This window comes from Dermacentor variabilis, chromosome 9 (genome assembly GCF_050947875.1).
Source record: "Dermacentor variabilis isolate Ectoservices chromosome 9, ASM5094787v1, whole genome shotgun sequence".
NCBI lineage: Eukaryota > Metazoa > Arthropoda > Arachnida > Ixodida > Ixodidae > Dermacentor > Dermacentor variabilis.
Genome location: NC_134576.1, coordinates 144,533,842 through 144,549,598, shown reverse-complemented (window position 1 = coordinate 144,549,598; position 15,757 = coordinate 144,533,842). Strand labels below are relative to the sequence as shown.

Sequence of the window (15,757 nt, the reverse complement as noted above, 5' to 3'; positions counted from 1 at the left end):
AGACACACGCTATGAGCTTCCACGGCTTGCTTGATCCACGCGCACTCGCCCGTGAACATATGGGGTTCTACATAAGACGGGTGAACTACATCCATCGTAGCTGCGGAATCGCGAAGCACTCGGCACTCTTTCCCGTTCACGAGGAGGTCTCGCATGTAAGGCTCGAGAAGCTTCATGTTCTCGTCAGTGCTGCCTATTGAAAAAAACACAACTTTTGGTGTTGTTTCCGGACACTGCGCCGAAAAGTGACCCGGCTTCTGGCACGTATAACAAACGCGCGCTTGCCTCATCTCGAACCGCTTTCTGCGTTCGGCTTCGGCTGCCGCCGTCTCCTTAGGTTCGGTCGCACTGCTTCCACTCGCATCCGCACTACGCGTGTTCCCCTTTGCTCTCATGGGTGTGAACTTCGGCCTCTCGAACTTCGAGCCAAATTCACCCTTTTGACCGTCCTTAGCTCCGCGAGCCCGACGCGTCACAAACTCCTCGGCTAGCTCAGCGGCTTTAGCCACCGTACAAACGTCTGGCCTATCCAAGACCCAGTATCGCACGTTCTCCGGTAACCGACTATAAAACTGTTCTAGCCCGAAGCACTGCAGAACTTTATCGTGGTCACCAAACGCTTTCTCTTCTTTGAGCCACTCCTGCATGTTCGACATAAGCCTATACGCAAACTCTGTATATGACTCACTTTTGCCTTTCTCATTTTCCCGAAACTTCCGACGGAACGCCTCCGCAGACAGCCGGTACTTTTTTAGAAGACTCGATTTCACTGTGTCGAAATCCTCTGCCTCCTCTCTATCCAAGCGAGCGACTACGTCGGCCGCCTCGCCGGGTAACAAAGTGAGCAAGCGCTGTGGCCACGTTTCCCGAGAGAACCCCTGCTTCTCGCACGTTCGCTCAAAGTTAACCAGGAACAAACCAATGTCCTCTCCAAGCTTAAACGGCCGCATCAGGTCAGTCATTTTGAACAATACGCGTTCTCCTGCACCGTGTGCCTGACTTCCATTACGAGCGCGTTCCATCTCTACCTCAAGACGCTTCATTTCCAAAGCGTGTTGACGGTCACGCTCTTGTTGCTCTCGCTCTTTCTGTTCTTTACGTTCACGCTCTTCTTTTTCTTTTTGTTCTTTACGTTCGCGCTCCTGTCTTTTTGCAGTCTCCCTCTCTTCAATGGTCTCAAGGCATTCCGACAGCTCGTCATCCTCAGCCTCTAACTCAAGAATAGCCTTTAGCAGTTCTGGTTTTCTGAGTTTGTCCGAGACATCCAGACCCAACTCTCTTGCAAGCTCCAACAATTTCGGTTTGCGCAACGACTTCAAATCCATGGCTGCTCTGAATGCTGCTTTCTCTACTGCTTACTATTGTCTTGCCGCAAACTAACCCGGCAGCAACGACAACCACAAATACCAGCTCTGTTTCTAACACTAACAAAAGCCTGGCAAAGCTCAGAAGAAGAAAGTCCCGCACTCACCAAACCTCGCAGGCAGGAATTCCGCGCAGTCGTTCCGCTGCAGGCAACCAGTCGTCACACAGGGCTCGTTGCACTGCTCCCGGATCGTCGTTGAGCTGCTCAGCATACAGTCAACTGCATCTCTTTGCTGCTGGCCTCCGTTGTCGCGATCTTACCGCTGGCAGACAGTTGTTTGAAGTCGGAGGCGATCTCACCGCTGCCAACCAGATGTTTGGATCGCACCGCTGGTACGATCTGTTGGGAACTCGGCGCTGACGCCCGTGGTTGTACCTGGGTCGCAAGCCCCAAGGGTAGCGTTGGCCTGGCGGCCTGGGGTACAACTGGAAGCATCCGAAGGTCCCGGCAAAGCATGAGTCGACTGGTAACAACGAAACAACTTGTTTATTTTAACATCGCAAAGAGTTGGCGGTCAGGTTTGACCGAAGTAGAGAGACGGGAGAGCACTTCACTCAACAGAAGAAATCGGAGCCCTCCTTTTGGCGTCCGGGGGCAGCTGTTTTTATACTCTCGCAGTTGAGGGCAAGAAGGAACCCCTCAAAAGACGAGCACGTGAATGTACAATGGGCTAATGGTGACGCACACTGTCGTAGCGCTGCCGTAGCACCATGTCGAGCACGATCTCGTAGCACCCTGTCGTAGCGCTGCCGGTCGGGCACAATGACTGTAATGAGAGGATGATCCCTGCTTTCGCATCGCCTGGTTCGGGCACAATGACTGGAATGAGAGGGTGATCCTTTGCGGTCGCATCGCCGCAGTCGCGCCTGGAAACACCTGCCGAAGAGCGTTGCGGCGACGACGATCGGGCCAAAATGTCTGCCGCCCCGCCGCAGTCGCGCCGGCAAAACCACGTGTCGCAGGCGAAACGCAACAAGTGGGACATAGTAGATCCGAACGTGTAATACTTCCACGAATGCTTTGGTATAAAAAAAGAGGACTGCGCCTGCAGCTATGTGACTGAAATGTAGAATGGTTACTGGCTGTATAAGGAAGCCGATTTCGGGGCCGGAGAGAGGGGCGCATCCGTCGCCATTGCCAGGGTTGCTGGGCGTGCACGGTATAAGTGCCGGCGCTCTGCGCGTGCCGATGATTAATTGCCGTGACGTCAACATGCGCAGTTGCTGTTGCTGGTTACCCGTGAGGACCACTGATCTCGACGAATGTAACCCCAGCGCGACGCGTAATTTATAATCGTGTACATGCGCGCGCGCGACAGCGCCGCGGTCTCACGGGCCAGCGTTACTTTGGTCCGGGCGGCGGTCAGCGCGCGCCGGCAGCCGTGCGATATCGCCGCCGCAGCAGCAGCGCTTATCGCGCAGCGCGATGCGCGCGGCGTCCCTCCCTGCTGTCGTTCAGTCGCGCCTTTGACGACCCTCCGAGATTAGCCGCCAGCGCCGGTGCACGGGCATCTGCGGCATAGCACACGGCCGGGCTGTGCGGAGGCCCAGCGTCGAGTCCCGCGGACCAGCGAACCCGAGGAGGCCCTGCGGGAATCGCACGGGGGCGGGCCATGCCGGAGAATGCGCTCGGCGACGGCGGTAAGGCTTTGTCTGCTCGCGGAACCGATTGAGCGACGGCGAGGCGCCCGAGCGTCGACTCTTCGAATCGGTGTCTTTTAGTCTCGAGTGCTGACAGATCCGTTGGGCGCACAGGTTGCGTGCTCTGCGACCGAATAGTTAATCAGATCTTGCTTGAGCTGTTTTCCAAATTTCGCGACAGCTTGATGCATGCATCGTGAACACAACTTATACGATTTGTACGAGTTGATGGGCTTTAATTAGTTGGTTCGACATGTTACGGCAGCGGGAAGGACAAATAACGCCAGAAAAGCGTGCCTAGGACGCCACGAGCAATGAACTGTCCGAGTTTCATAGCTGACGAACCGACATATGCAGGGTGTTCCACGTAACTTGAGCCAAACATTAAAAATGTGCAAATCCCACGTAGCTGGACAGGACCAAGGTAATATCGTTTGCCGTCGCTTGGAGATAACCGGCTGATTTTTTGCATTTCACCTAATTAGATCATTAGCCTTAATGAAATAATCAACTTCTCAAATATTATAGTTAGATTAAAAGTGTCAATGAGAAAATTCTAGGGCAACATGAAAAACTTCCGATACAGCTTTCTGTTGCTCAATGCGTGCTACGTAAGTGTTTAATCGAGCGTGACAGAAATCCGCGAATACGCGCAAAATTGCAGCGCGACTGACCGCTCGAGGCACATTGCGTGTATTCGCGGTCTTCTTACACACTCGTAAAAACACTTCTATGTAGCACGTATCGACCAACAGAAAGCTGTATCGGGAGTTTCTAATTAGGTGGAATGCAAAAAGTAAGCTGAATATCTCCAAGTGACGGCAAACGACATTGCCTTGGTTCTGTCCAGCTACGTGACATTAGCACATTTTTAATGTTTGGCTTGTGCCACTGTTCTCGATTTGATAACCAGACTCTCCAGTGTGCCTTGAGTAGACTGGACGATAGGCCATTTACAGAAGCAAATATCTTGGGAGCCTGGCCTCACAGTTCATTAGCCCAGAAAACAGTTCAAGCTCTTCTTCACTACCTGAATGCAACAGACTTGAGTGCCCGACTACAGACATCCTGTACCTAACTTAGTGCATCTGAAAGTGCGATAGACTCGTGTTTTCTCTCTCTCTTTCACTCCCCATCCCCCTTCCCACGTGCGTAGGGTAGCAAACTGGTCTCAGTCTGATTAACCTCCCTGCCTTTCCTTCCTCCCTTCTCTCTCTCTCTTTAATGTTTGGCTTAAGTTACGTGGGACACCCTGTATAGGTATATGCAAAATATCGGCGTGGGAAAACCAGCATCAGAAACAAAAAGAAAGATATGGAATCTCTGGACAGTCATCGTGGTCAGTTAATGTCTATAACTGCGCGCAGAAAGCGATGTTGTCTATCCAAAAGCGCACAAGTTCAGGAGTGCTGACACGGGCGTTTTGTAGGCTTGGTATTTCTTCAGCTTGTGTAAAATTTCACGCCTAGTCCTATCCCGGCTTCTACTCACGATCCTTGCATTTTCAAACTCTGTCACGCAGTCCCTCAGTGGAAGGCTTTTAAACACTCGCCACGCCAATATTCGTCAGCAATAAAACTTACCAGTCAGTTCTGCACTCGGGCGTCTGTTGCACTTTCTTGGGTCCCCTGTGTTGGTTCAGTGCTGCCTTCATTAGGACGAGAGCTTACACATCGTGAAATTGCCTGTTAGGACTGCGATCCGGGAAAACGCATGACCATGCGGCTACACCTAGATTACTCGAACAGCTTTTCTGGAATATATATAGCCAGGCGATAGACGTCAAGCTGCCCTTTGTAATGGGCTATGTTATAGTTGTAGCCGCGCAATTGTGGTACACGGTAAACGCAGTACAGGATCGAGGGGACAGAAGATTATGCAGAATTAATAATATATATTAGAAGTTTGCAAACACAAAATTCACTTAGGTGACAAATAAGAGGAATAATTAAATGTCCATGGGAAAGGTCCTCATCGTTTACCAGTTGTTTTAGCTGGAATGGTAATGCAGAATGCTTTAACATTACCCATATATATATATATATATATATATATATATATATATATATATATATATATATATATATATATATATATATACACACACTCTCTGTACTCTGACGAAGGCCATGGCCAGCAACCGAAAACGTTAAGTAAGCACGTCTTACTTCCAAAAAGTTCGTCGTCTCTTTCATGCATGTTACGTCGGGACCTGCGTGCTGAACTACTTTTTACCCCCTATTATATACATATAGTCACATCATAATAGAAATTAACAAATGATTATTAAATGCAAATGGATAAAAAACAACAGGCCGCAGGTAGGATACGAACCTACGTATTCGCATTGCGCGTGTGATGCTCTTACCAAATGAGCTACCGCAGCGTCGTTTTGCAGTTTACTTTCTGTGGTTCTTTAGGTTTGTCTACTAGAACTAACACTGGAATTGTTAGTCAGCGCCACCACTCACGGCCATGGCAGTGGATGTAGAAAAGCCTAGCTACCGCAGGCGTTCTTAGTGGCTATGGGGTTGGGATGCTAAGCACGACGTCGCGGGATCGAATCCCGGCCACGGCGGCCGCATTTCGATGGGGGCGAAATGCGAAAACATCCGTGTACTTAGATTTAAATGCACGTTAAAGGACCCCACGTAGCCGAAATTTCCGGAGTCCTCCACTACGGCCTGCCTCATAATGAGATCGTGGTTTTTGGCACGTAAATCCCGTAGCTTTTTTTTTTTTTTTTTTTTACCGCAGGCGTCAGGCAGTACGTTACTTCTTGGGTGAAGGCAACTGGTCAATAAACCCACACGTGCTACCTGAAGGCATTAAAGCTGCCGGATTCAAGATCCTCGTTATGTAACGAACGAGGAGAAAGGAGACTGAAGGGCCCGATTTTCACAGCGAAGCTGTATATGACTAGGGTTCGATGTATTTTTTCGTGTTTGTGCGTCAACAACAAAAAATGAGCGGGAGCAGATCCCGGAGATAGTGCAATACCGTGCCGACTCGCGGCGGAGGTGAAACAGGCTTCAAACACTCCGCCACAGTAATAATAACGATCAACCAATCAATCATGTTTATTATCGTGCCCAGGAACGACCATAAAGTGTGAGTGCTGGCGCACGGTAAAAAAAAAAAAAAAAAGCGGGCGCAAATACAAATACAGGAAAGAAACGTCAAATAGAAAACAACAATTTACGAACAAAAGTCACGGTGAATTCACACCAGAAAGACGGAGAAAAAAGCAGGAACAACTCGTGAGAGTCACTGAATATAAATTAATCAATCTGGGCTTTAGATTTTAGTTTGAATACTGGCACACCGGTAATCTAACGAAAAATGTATTGTAGAGATGTAAAAAAAAAAGAAAATAACACACAGAGGCCAAAGAAAAAAGATGTATGGACGCGAAGCCATTCGGGCGTAGTATTGGCACACAACAAAGGACGTGGAAAGGTGCTAAATCAAGCTCATCAAGAAAGCTAAGGTTAGTGATCAAGTACAAAAAAAAAAGCTCTACAGCTAAAGATACAAGCGTAAAGGACAGTGAATAATAATAATAATAATAATAATAATAATAATAATAATAATAATAATAATAATAATAATAATAATAATAATAATAATAATAATAATAATAATAATAATCTTTATGAAGCACCCAAGAAAATCAGTACAGCAAAACGGGCCCGTCTAAGCCAATGGTGACTTGTGTGACGTGGCCCGTCATCGTCAGCTAAGCGATGTGGTTGCAGTATACATGTACAACTTTAAAACCAACAAAGAAAAAGGGAAACAAATGAGCGTGCTGAACGTAGATCAGGTTTCCAAGGCATCGAAACAAAAGCATAGAGTAATCACAACTGCGACAAACAAAAGGAAAGTAAGTGCACACATCTGTATTGCAACATGTGTAATAGACACTTCAATTTAGACCGAGAGTCCGCAGAAAAATAGTCGTCTGACAAATTATTAAATATCTTGGGGACATACACGCAGCGCCTTGCTGCTCCGTATCTGGCAGACACGCGCGGTACAACGAAGCGCTTTTTCTTTGCGCAGCGGTCGCGGGGAGGCGTGCGGTTGCTTCAATTCATCCGTCCAGAAATGGCGCAGCACAACCGTAGAAATGAATAAAGATTGAAAGGACGGTAAACCGAGATCATGAAAAATGTCTTTGTTTGATGGCGTCACGCGATTATACGCCACACTTTTTAATGTATTTTTTAAGAGGTTATCAAATCTGTCCTGCCAACGTTGGGAGCAGAAAGCGAAAATTGTTATACCATACCTTAAGGTGCTGTATGCAAGGGAATGTACTATCATTTTTTTAGTCTGAAACGGCACCAAAATTTTAATGTTAAAGAGTAAACATGTGACAGATCTTAGTTTGGAGCATACATGCGCCCCGTGATTGTGCCATGACAAGTCACTATCGAAATGAATGCCGAGATATTTAATTGAGTTTGTATTTTCTACAGGAGTACACTTACAGAATAAGCAGTCTTGGGTATGAAGATACACTGGAATGACCGTGGTTCCAATATTTAGGGGATTTTTGAAGCATATACTTTTTGTCTTTCTTTGATTGACGGTAAGTTTGTTTTTAAAAAGCCAGACCATAGCTTCATGCACCGATTGCTGCAGATATTCAACAGCCTTTTTGTAATTAACATGCTTTCTTGGAAGTACGATATCGTCTGCATACCGATACACTTTACCATTTGGGATTACTAAAATTAAATCGTTCACAAATATGGTAAACAGAAGAGGCGATAAAATTGACCCTTGAGGGACACCAGCACCAAGGGATAATTTGCTGCTATAGTATTTGGTACCTATAACAACTATTTGAGACCTGTCCGTGAGATAGTTTTGAAGTAGAGTATAGAAGGGGCCCCTAAAACCAGTAAGATATAATTTGCGAAGTAATGTGCCATGGCAAACTGAATCAAAGGCTTTGGATACTTCAAAAAACAAAGCACAGCTAAAGAGATTGAGTTCAAAAGCAGAATACAAATCATCTGCAAATTCTCCCAGGAGCGAAATTGTACCCCGGCCTTGCACGAAACAAAATTTTCGGTCAGAAAAAATTGAAAACTTTTGAATGAAAGAAGTCATGACCTCAAGCAAAAATTTTTCTATAACCTGAGATAATACGGGCAAAATGGATATAGGCCGGTAGTTTTCAATAATATATTTCTTTCCTGCCTTATGGAGTGGTTTAACTAAAGCTGTTTTATATTTTGCGGCAAAGTTCCAGTATCTAGGAAGTCATTTAACATGAAAAGCACAATATCTGAAAGCGCCTCACAGTTTCTTTTCAGCAAGCTTACAGATATTCCATCTACTCCAGGTGGTTTATTCGTTCGAAAACTGAAAATGATCCGGGCAAGGTCGGATTTCGAAAGCCGCGGTAAAAATGCAGATGCTGTCAAAGAATCACCAAGCGTCACATCTTGCCGAGGCTTAGATAACGCTTTTGTTGAAGCCTGACTAAAGAAATTATTGAACAAGTCAGCTGTTTCGACAGGGTTTCCAGGGAAATGTTCTATCACAGATTTCAGTCTCGGATTTCCCTCTGAGATGGTTTATCAGCGACCAAGTTTTGCTAGCAATTTTGGACGATTGATTAAATTTGTGTAAGAAAAAGCGACGTTTTGCAGCGCGGAGAAGAGCAACTACTTTATTAATAATATTATATATATATATATATATATATATATATATATATATATATATATATATATATATATATATATATATATATTGCCGTAACAAATATACAGACTTTTATTATCAGGCCTGTCTAAGCCTACAAGGGCTTGTGGGACAGGGCCCTGCAGATTTGGCAAGGCAATACATTGAAATAGGAAAACAATCAGATATCAGAAAAATAACGCTGTCACGTAAAGCGCCCGACAATTACATTTGGCTGCGCAAATTTATTACAGCAGTATATAGAGTTCAAGCTTACCTAAAACGAACGAACAGACACACAAAATGCAAGAATTCAAATCTTTGAAACAATTTCCAAATGAATGTTACATGAGGTAAGAGGGCAAAGCTAATGTGAATACGGAACATATTTAACCTACAGAGCACGGATCATCCTTTTCAGGGATATTTTCGAAGTTGATGTGAAAATGTCCTCTGGTAGATAGTTGAACACGTTAAGAACGTACACACATCGTTGGGCCTCACCGTATCTCGTTGGGGAACGAGACCCGAACGGAGCCTGCGCGCATGCAGGCTTATGCTCAACTTTGAAATCCGAGTCCCAAAAATGACGTAACACCACTGTTTGGGCAAACAACGAGCGGAACGAAGGAAAACCTATGGCGGTAAATATGTTTCGAAATGAAAGCAGAGGACGAGTTATACGCTACACTTTGGAGCATGTTTTTTTTAAAAGAGCATCCACCCGGCTCTCCCAACGCGCAGAACAGAAGGCGAAAGTTGTGATGCCATACCTTAATATTCCGTACGCAAGAGCGTGCACAATTGTTCTTTTGACCGAAAAAGGAACTATACTTTTGCAGTGATATAGAGTATCCGGGCAAGAATTCGGAGTTTACTACATAAATACGCTAGATGCAGGTTTGAGTAAAAAAGAAGTACACCCATGCATATACTCCACTGGAGCACAACTACATGGCGAACAAATCTTATTGTGCAAATAGATATGTTCATCTATCGACTTCATTTTCAAGAAATTTCTGAAACAAATCAGCTTTGTTTTTGAATTATTGATTACAAGAAAGTTTTTAGAAAAGCAATAAATTACGTTATAGGCACCTTTTTGTAGCATATTGATTGCCGATTTGTAGCATAAATGCTTTGCTAGTAGAACGGTGTCGTGTATTGAAAAATTGTGCATTTTTAAACAGCGGACGCAAGGTCATTCATGAAAATATTGAACGGTAGCGGGGCTATGATAGACCCTAAAGGGATTCCAGCTTTAGTAGGCAAAATAGAGCTAGAGTAATTGCCTAATACTACTGTTTGCAATCTGTTCGACAGATAACTTTTAAGGATGTCATGAAATAGTCCCCGGAAGCCCAATAAATGTAATTTGTTCAACATAATGTCCTGGTTAACTCTCTCAAAGGCTTTACTGATATCTACGAATAAAGCAATGCTAAACAAATTTTGGTCGAACGCGGAAAAAATTTCATCCGAAAAACATTTTACAAGTAAGGTAGTACCTTTACCTGCGGCAAAACCAAACTGATGAGAGGACGAAATTGAGAAATTGTTAATGGGGGAAAGCATTATTTCCAACAGAAACTTTTCTAACACTTGGGACAGTATAGGCAAAATAGATATAGGCCTATAGTTTTCAATTACATCCTTTTTTCCTCCTTTGTGAAGTGGCTTGACTAAAACAGTTTTTAGTCTTTCAGGAATAGAAGAATCGTCCAGAAACCCGTTAAGCATAAAAAGAAGAATGCCTGACAGCGACTCAGTTTCTTTGGAGCATGCGCGCTGAAAAGCCATCAAGACCGGTTGGTTTGTTTTGTCTGAAGCTGAAAATGATCCTACGTAAATCAAGTTCCGACAACTTCGGCAGGAAGGTGGAGGCAGATACCGATTTTTGGAGCGTGCAGCCCAGCGCATGCCCTTGAGCGGCTCCGTCAGACGAACGAGCAAAATGACGGTTAAATATATTAGCCGTTGTTCCGGGGTAGTTCGAAAAGGAATAAATTGCAGATCTCAAGTTTGCCTTACCTCGAAGGTGTTTTATTGAAGACCAAGTCTTTACCGTGTTTCTCAAGGCTAGATTAAATTGTTGTAAAAAAGACTGCCGTTTTGCCGGTCTAATAAGGGCGACTACCCTGTTTCTAGCTGCTGTGTACTCTGCGCGAAGTGTTACATTTTGGGGGGAACGTTTCGAGCGTTTCCACAACACGTCTATTTCCGCTATAGCACGAATTACGTTAGCATTTATCCAGTTATTATTTTTTCGGCTTTTCCTTGTTACAGTCTTCTTGCCAAGTTTTCAAATATTCGTATTTGTTCACAAAAGCAGTCGTAGACATGTGCAGCCTTTGAGTTCGTTAACGTAGACGAATCAAACGCCCTGATTGGGTCAGCCAGCTTACGCTCGTCTGATACATAAATCTTGACAACGTTGCTAGGTGAGTCCTCTGCGCAAGCACGTGTTACTATTGGGGTTGACGACACAAAGCGGCAAGCCACAAAATAATGATCTGCCGAACGTCGTTGTATGACACATGAATCTAAAGAATAATTTGAAGTACGAACCGAAACAGGATCTATGCATGAACTTACTACACGGCCATTTACCAGGTCTTCTCTGGTTGAAACGTTTACAGTATTTTCAATCCCTTGGGAAGCTAAAAGGGATAAGTAGTCCGCTACCGCATCCTTTGTATGACAAAGAGCGTTTATGTTGAAGTTTCTAGCTAGGTACATTTCATCCACCGGGCTGAATCTTTGCAAGAAGGCTTCCAATGCTATTAAAATGCGACTGACACTATTTGATGGAGGACGATAAAACGTGAATACAGGTAGCAGGAACCGCCCCTGAGCCACTTTAATAGCAAGACATTCCGCAAAAGTGAATGAAACATCAATGTATGACGCGTCATACACGTTTTTGACGAAAATAGCAACCCTCCTCCTCGCCGATGTGGTCGTGTCACAAAGTGCGATTGATAACCGGGTAGAACAAACGCATCTAGTCCTGTTTCTGCGACGTTAATTTCTGTAGTAACAAACAAATCCACAAAACTAAGTGTTGAAGTGACAATCATTTAAAGTTCGTCCCAGTATTTCCGTAAGCTTCTAATGATAAGTATGATAATTATGAAGTCGTCTTTCAATTTGTGACTGCAGCCGTCGCAGAAGGACTGAAAATCAGGAAGCTCTTGTCAGGTGCCTGCCATTATGTTAGACAATCTTTTCAACGTCTGCTAGCATGTTGATTCGAATAAGCGCCGAGGATTCATCTTTCTTTGCGAAAAACTTTCCGGCTTTGACCCAGGTGAACTGGTATCCCTTTTCTTTGGCTACTGTCCTTATTCGCCAAAACAATTCTCTATTTTGCTTGGTTAGATTTTCATTGAAAAATAGTTTTGGCAGCTTATTAGCCAGACAGAGCTCCCGCAACTTGCCACGAGCATGGAACCATCTTAGCAGTAACAGACGTGGAGCGCACCAGGACTGTGGGAATCGAGTCGCGTTTTCCTTGTAAGCGATGAGCGGCCACCACATCTGATAGGGTGAAATCCGCCAATCCCAGTTTATCATCGAGCTGCCCCAACGTCTGCTTCAAGTCGTGATCTTCTTGAGGAAGGCTGTGAATTTCCATATTAGCATTGCGGCTATATTGCTCACTGTTATTTCGAACACAGTGCAGACGCTGAAGCTGCTCTGCCTGCATTTGCACTGTAGAAGATAGAGCGGCAATCTCAAATTCATATTTTGCATTTTGAGTTGAATTCGTTTAGCTGGGTGATAACCGAGTCGCATTTATTCGACACAAATATTACCGCTTCCTCCAGATGGTCAACGGACTGAAATAACTTCGAAAAATCTTTGAGGACTTGAAGTGTGTCCACTTTTTGAATCAGGAATGGTAAGCAGAGAAGGCTTTCTTTTATGTACGTGAGCTCAGCTGCCAGTGACCCATCGGGGATCGGGTTTTCTACTACACGAGAAATATCAGACATGTGAAGTGGAACCAGCCCGGCTATACATGTTTTGCAAACCCAAGCTCCTCTTTTAGACAACCCCATTGTAGTGGACGTATTTTGGGCAATACCAGGTCAAGATTGGCCTAAGTGAGAGGAATGGTTACAGCTGGAACACTTCATTAACTTTCCGTCAGTGGGCAGCTGTTTGTGACACACAATGCAGTTTCCATCATCGCCAGACATGGTGAATTCATGAGGTGGCGACAAAATTGCAATGAACAGCCAGAAATTGCAGTCCGCGGCGATACAGCCAACAAAAGAAAGGTAATAAAGTCGCAACACTCTACCTGTAAAAAGAGTGGAGGACGCTTAAGCTTCGCCTTCAAGAGTGGAACGCGATAGCGTTATCGCACCCCTCTCGCACCGCCCACTCATTCGCTCGGCGTGCTCTTGACGAGACGAAGGGGAGAAGCGGGCGAGTGGCGCGCCGCCTGTCGGGGCAGCGCCGTACATTGCGAGGAGGGGGTCTACTGTGTTTGCCGCAAGATGGCTCTGCGTGTGCGCCAAGCGCAGAAGAAATGTAGCGGAAACGTACTTCGCTATTCGTTTAACTGCGACTTCTGTAATTTACATGCTAATAATTACCGATATACACCGCAGTATAACTTTCTACGGCACGTTTCTAGGGCAACACTGCATTCGCTAGAGGCGCTTTTGTCCTGCTTTGAACCATTGAACTCATGGATGAGTGGTAGCGTCTCCGTCTCACACTTCGGAGACCCTGGTTCGATTCCCTACCAGCCCATCTTGCAAGTTGTTTTTATTTATGAATTGCCTTCCGGGATTTTTCGCTCTCGGCCAACGCCACCGACACCGGCTTTTCTGCGACACGAGCTCCTTAACGCTGTCGCGTTAAAAACGAGGTGTCAGCGTTGGATGAAGGTATCGCCGCCAACTGCAAGGAATCGTGGGCGTCCGGCCAAATTATATAGGTGCCTCTGTGTCAGAGTTTCCAGGTGAGTAGACGATTGTCGCTGAATCCAGCTACTAGCAACCTGACCTGGTGTAGCAAGATGATGGACCGGTCCTGCGACGCTTTACGAGAATCCCGAAATTCAGGAGTAGCAGCGAGGGCGGGAAGCTTGAAGAATCGGCAAACCAGTTGCAGTGCAGCTCCAACACGTTCCCGCGGCACATCTGTAATCTGTTAGAAAACGAGGTGTCAGCGTTGGGCGAGGGTATAGCCGCCAGTAATAAAAGTAATAATAATCGAATCAAATATGTTTATTAAGGCATCCAGGAACAACATCGATCGTCTTCGTGCTGGCGCATTCGGCAGAACAATGCACAAGAAGAACTGTGCACGCCCACACACACATAGACACGCGCACACACATAAAAAAATAATAATTTCTCTAATACAGATTTTAACAGAGCATAAATTGTGCACACGAAGACAATAAAAGCAATAGTGGAGAAACTGAAAAAAAGATTACGTAATGACGGAACACACAACCGATATGAGAGTTTTCGTTCTGTTATTGAAATTCCTCTGCAACTCCTTTCAGGAAAATATTAAATTTAGGCCTGAAGATATCCATGCACTCAATGGGCGTTATAGGTCGCCTGCACTCTAGGTAGAGGGTCACAATAATTTGAAGGCTGAAAGGTGCGCTGGTTCCTTGTGCCTTTCTGCGGAATGTAAAAGCGCCCATTAGAAATCAATTGCGAGCGGCACATTTTGCCATGAATAAATTTCTGAAGAAAAAGAACATCCGATTTGTTGTTTCTACAGGTGACGGTAGGTAACGTGAGTGTCTGTGTTAGCTCTATGGAGATGCAATGCTTTTGATAGAATCGATGTTTAAATATAGACGTGAACTGTTTTTGCACACTTTCGAGAAGTTCTCAATTTGACCTACAAGTGCCGCACCAAACCACGGAGGCGTACTCAAGAACTGGAAGGCGTTCTTATATGATGTTACAAAGGGTTGTTTGAAGCCTCTCGCCACTCGACATACTGTGCCGAGCGTTTGAAGTGCACGTTGCCTGTTGAGCGTGGGGCGAGAAACTCTGAGAGCTATATCGAAGTGTACGCTCCTATAGGTCCTTCGTTCCCTGAGCCCTTGGCAGGAGAACACCTTTAACGCTATATGGAAATGAACTCGCGTTAGCCACCCGCGTGAAGCTGTTGATGCATTTGCGACCGGCTGTAGTGTTCGGCGCACCGTGACGCGAAATTCGCAATGTCCTTCTTCTTCTGTAGAGCGGCGCAGCCAGTGGCGTTTCTTTTTCTTTTTTACCGCTCTGAAAGGTTTCGCGCCATCGGCATGTAACAAAATCGAAGAGTTTTGAATGACTGCCGAAACGTCGTTAATTAACAGCGAGAAGAGAGCCCAGGACAGACCCTTGACGAACTCCACTTGTAACCGCATAAAGTTCTGACGACTGGCCGTTTGCGCTGACGTAGCAGTGCCGATCGCCTATGGGTAGCTTCTTATCAGCGCTGTTAACAAGAGCGGCGCAGATCAAGTTGTGTGAACTTATGAAGGAGTATTTTGCGGCATACGACATCAAACGCCTTACTGAGGTCAAAATAAATGATATTATTATTATTATTATTAGGGCATTCCGTTAGGGCATTCCGTATCTGCGTCGGCTTTTCTTCCGAAAATTTTGAAGGGTGATCTGGAGGCAATTATTTTCAGTTTCCGTCCTAATAAGCCCGCTGGATATGATGGAATTTCTTTACACACCATCAGAAGGAATTTCAATGCGCTGTCAGATATTATCCTGCATATACTGAATGGTTTTTTGGAAGGCGACGAAATTCCAGAATGCTTGAAAACTGCAGTTATTGTACCACTACATAAGTCAGGGAAGAAAGATAGTATTGAAAACTATCGGCCAATTTCAATATTGCCGATTATTGCTCAGGTCTTAGAAAAATTTCTTTTCCACACTATGTCTTCTTTTCTTAACAAATTTTCTATCCTGACCAATCGACAGTTTGGCTTTGTTTTAGGGCGTGGTACTGTGGCACTGCTTGAGGAATTTTCAGATGAACTGTTCTCGGCATTTGATCA

The 15,757-nt window shown here is 45.2% G+C and overlaps 1 protein-coding gene across 4 annotated transcripts in view; it reads left to right on the top strand.

The window, feature by feature from the left end:
* LOC142557728 (ectonucleotide pyrophosphatase/phosphodiesterase family member 3-like) overlaps positions 1–15,757 on the top strand; it is a 107,893-nt gene that overhangs the window by 23,421 nt on the left and 68,715 nt on the right. Inside the window, exon 2 of one of the 4 annotated variants that reach the window (XM_075669773.1) lies at positions 2,849–3,006. The exons of 2 other annotated variants lie outside the window; for them this stretch is intronic. In XM_075669773.1, coding sequence (XP_075525888.1) covers positions 2,979–3,006 — 28 coding nt within the window. In that variant the 5' untranslated portion in view covers positions 2,849–2,978. The remainder of the gene's footprint in view (positions 1–2,848; positions 3,007–15,757) is intronic. One more of the 4 variants, XM_075669775.1, reaches the window with a different exon arrangement.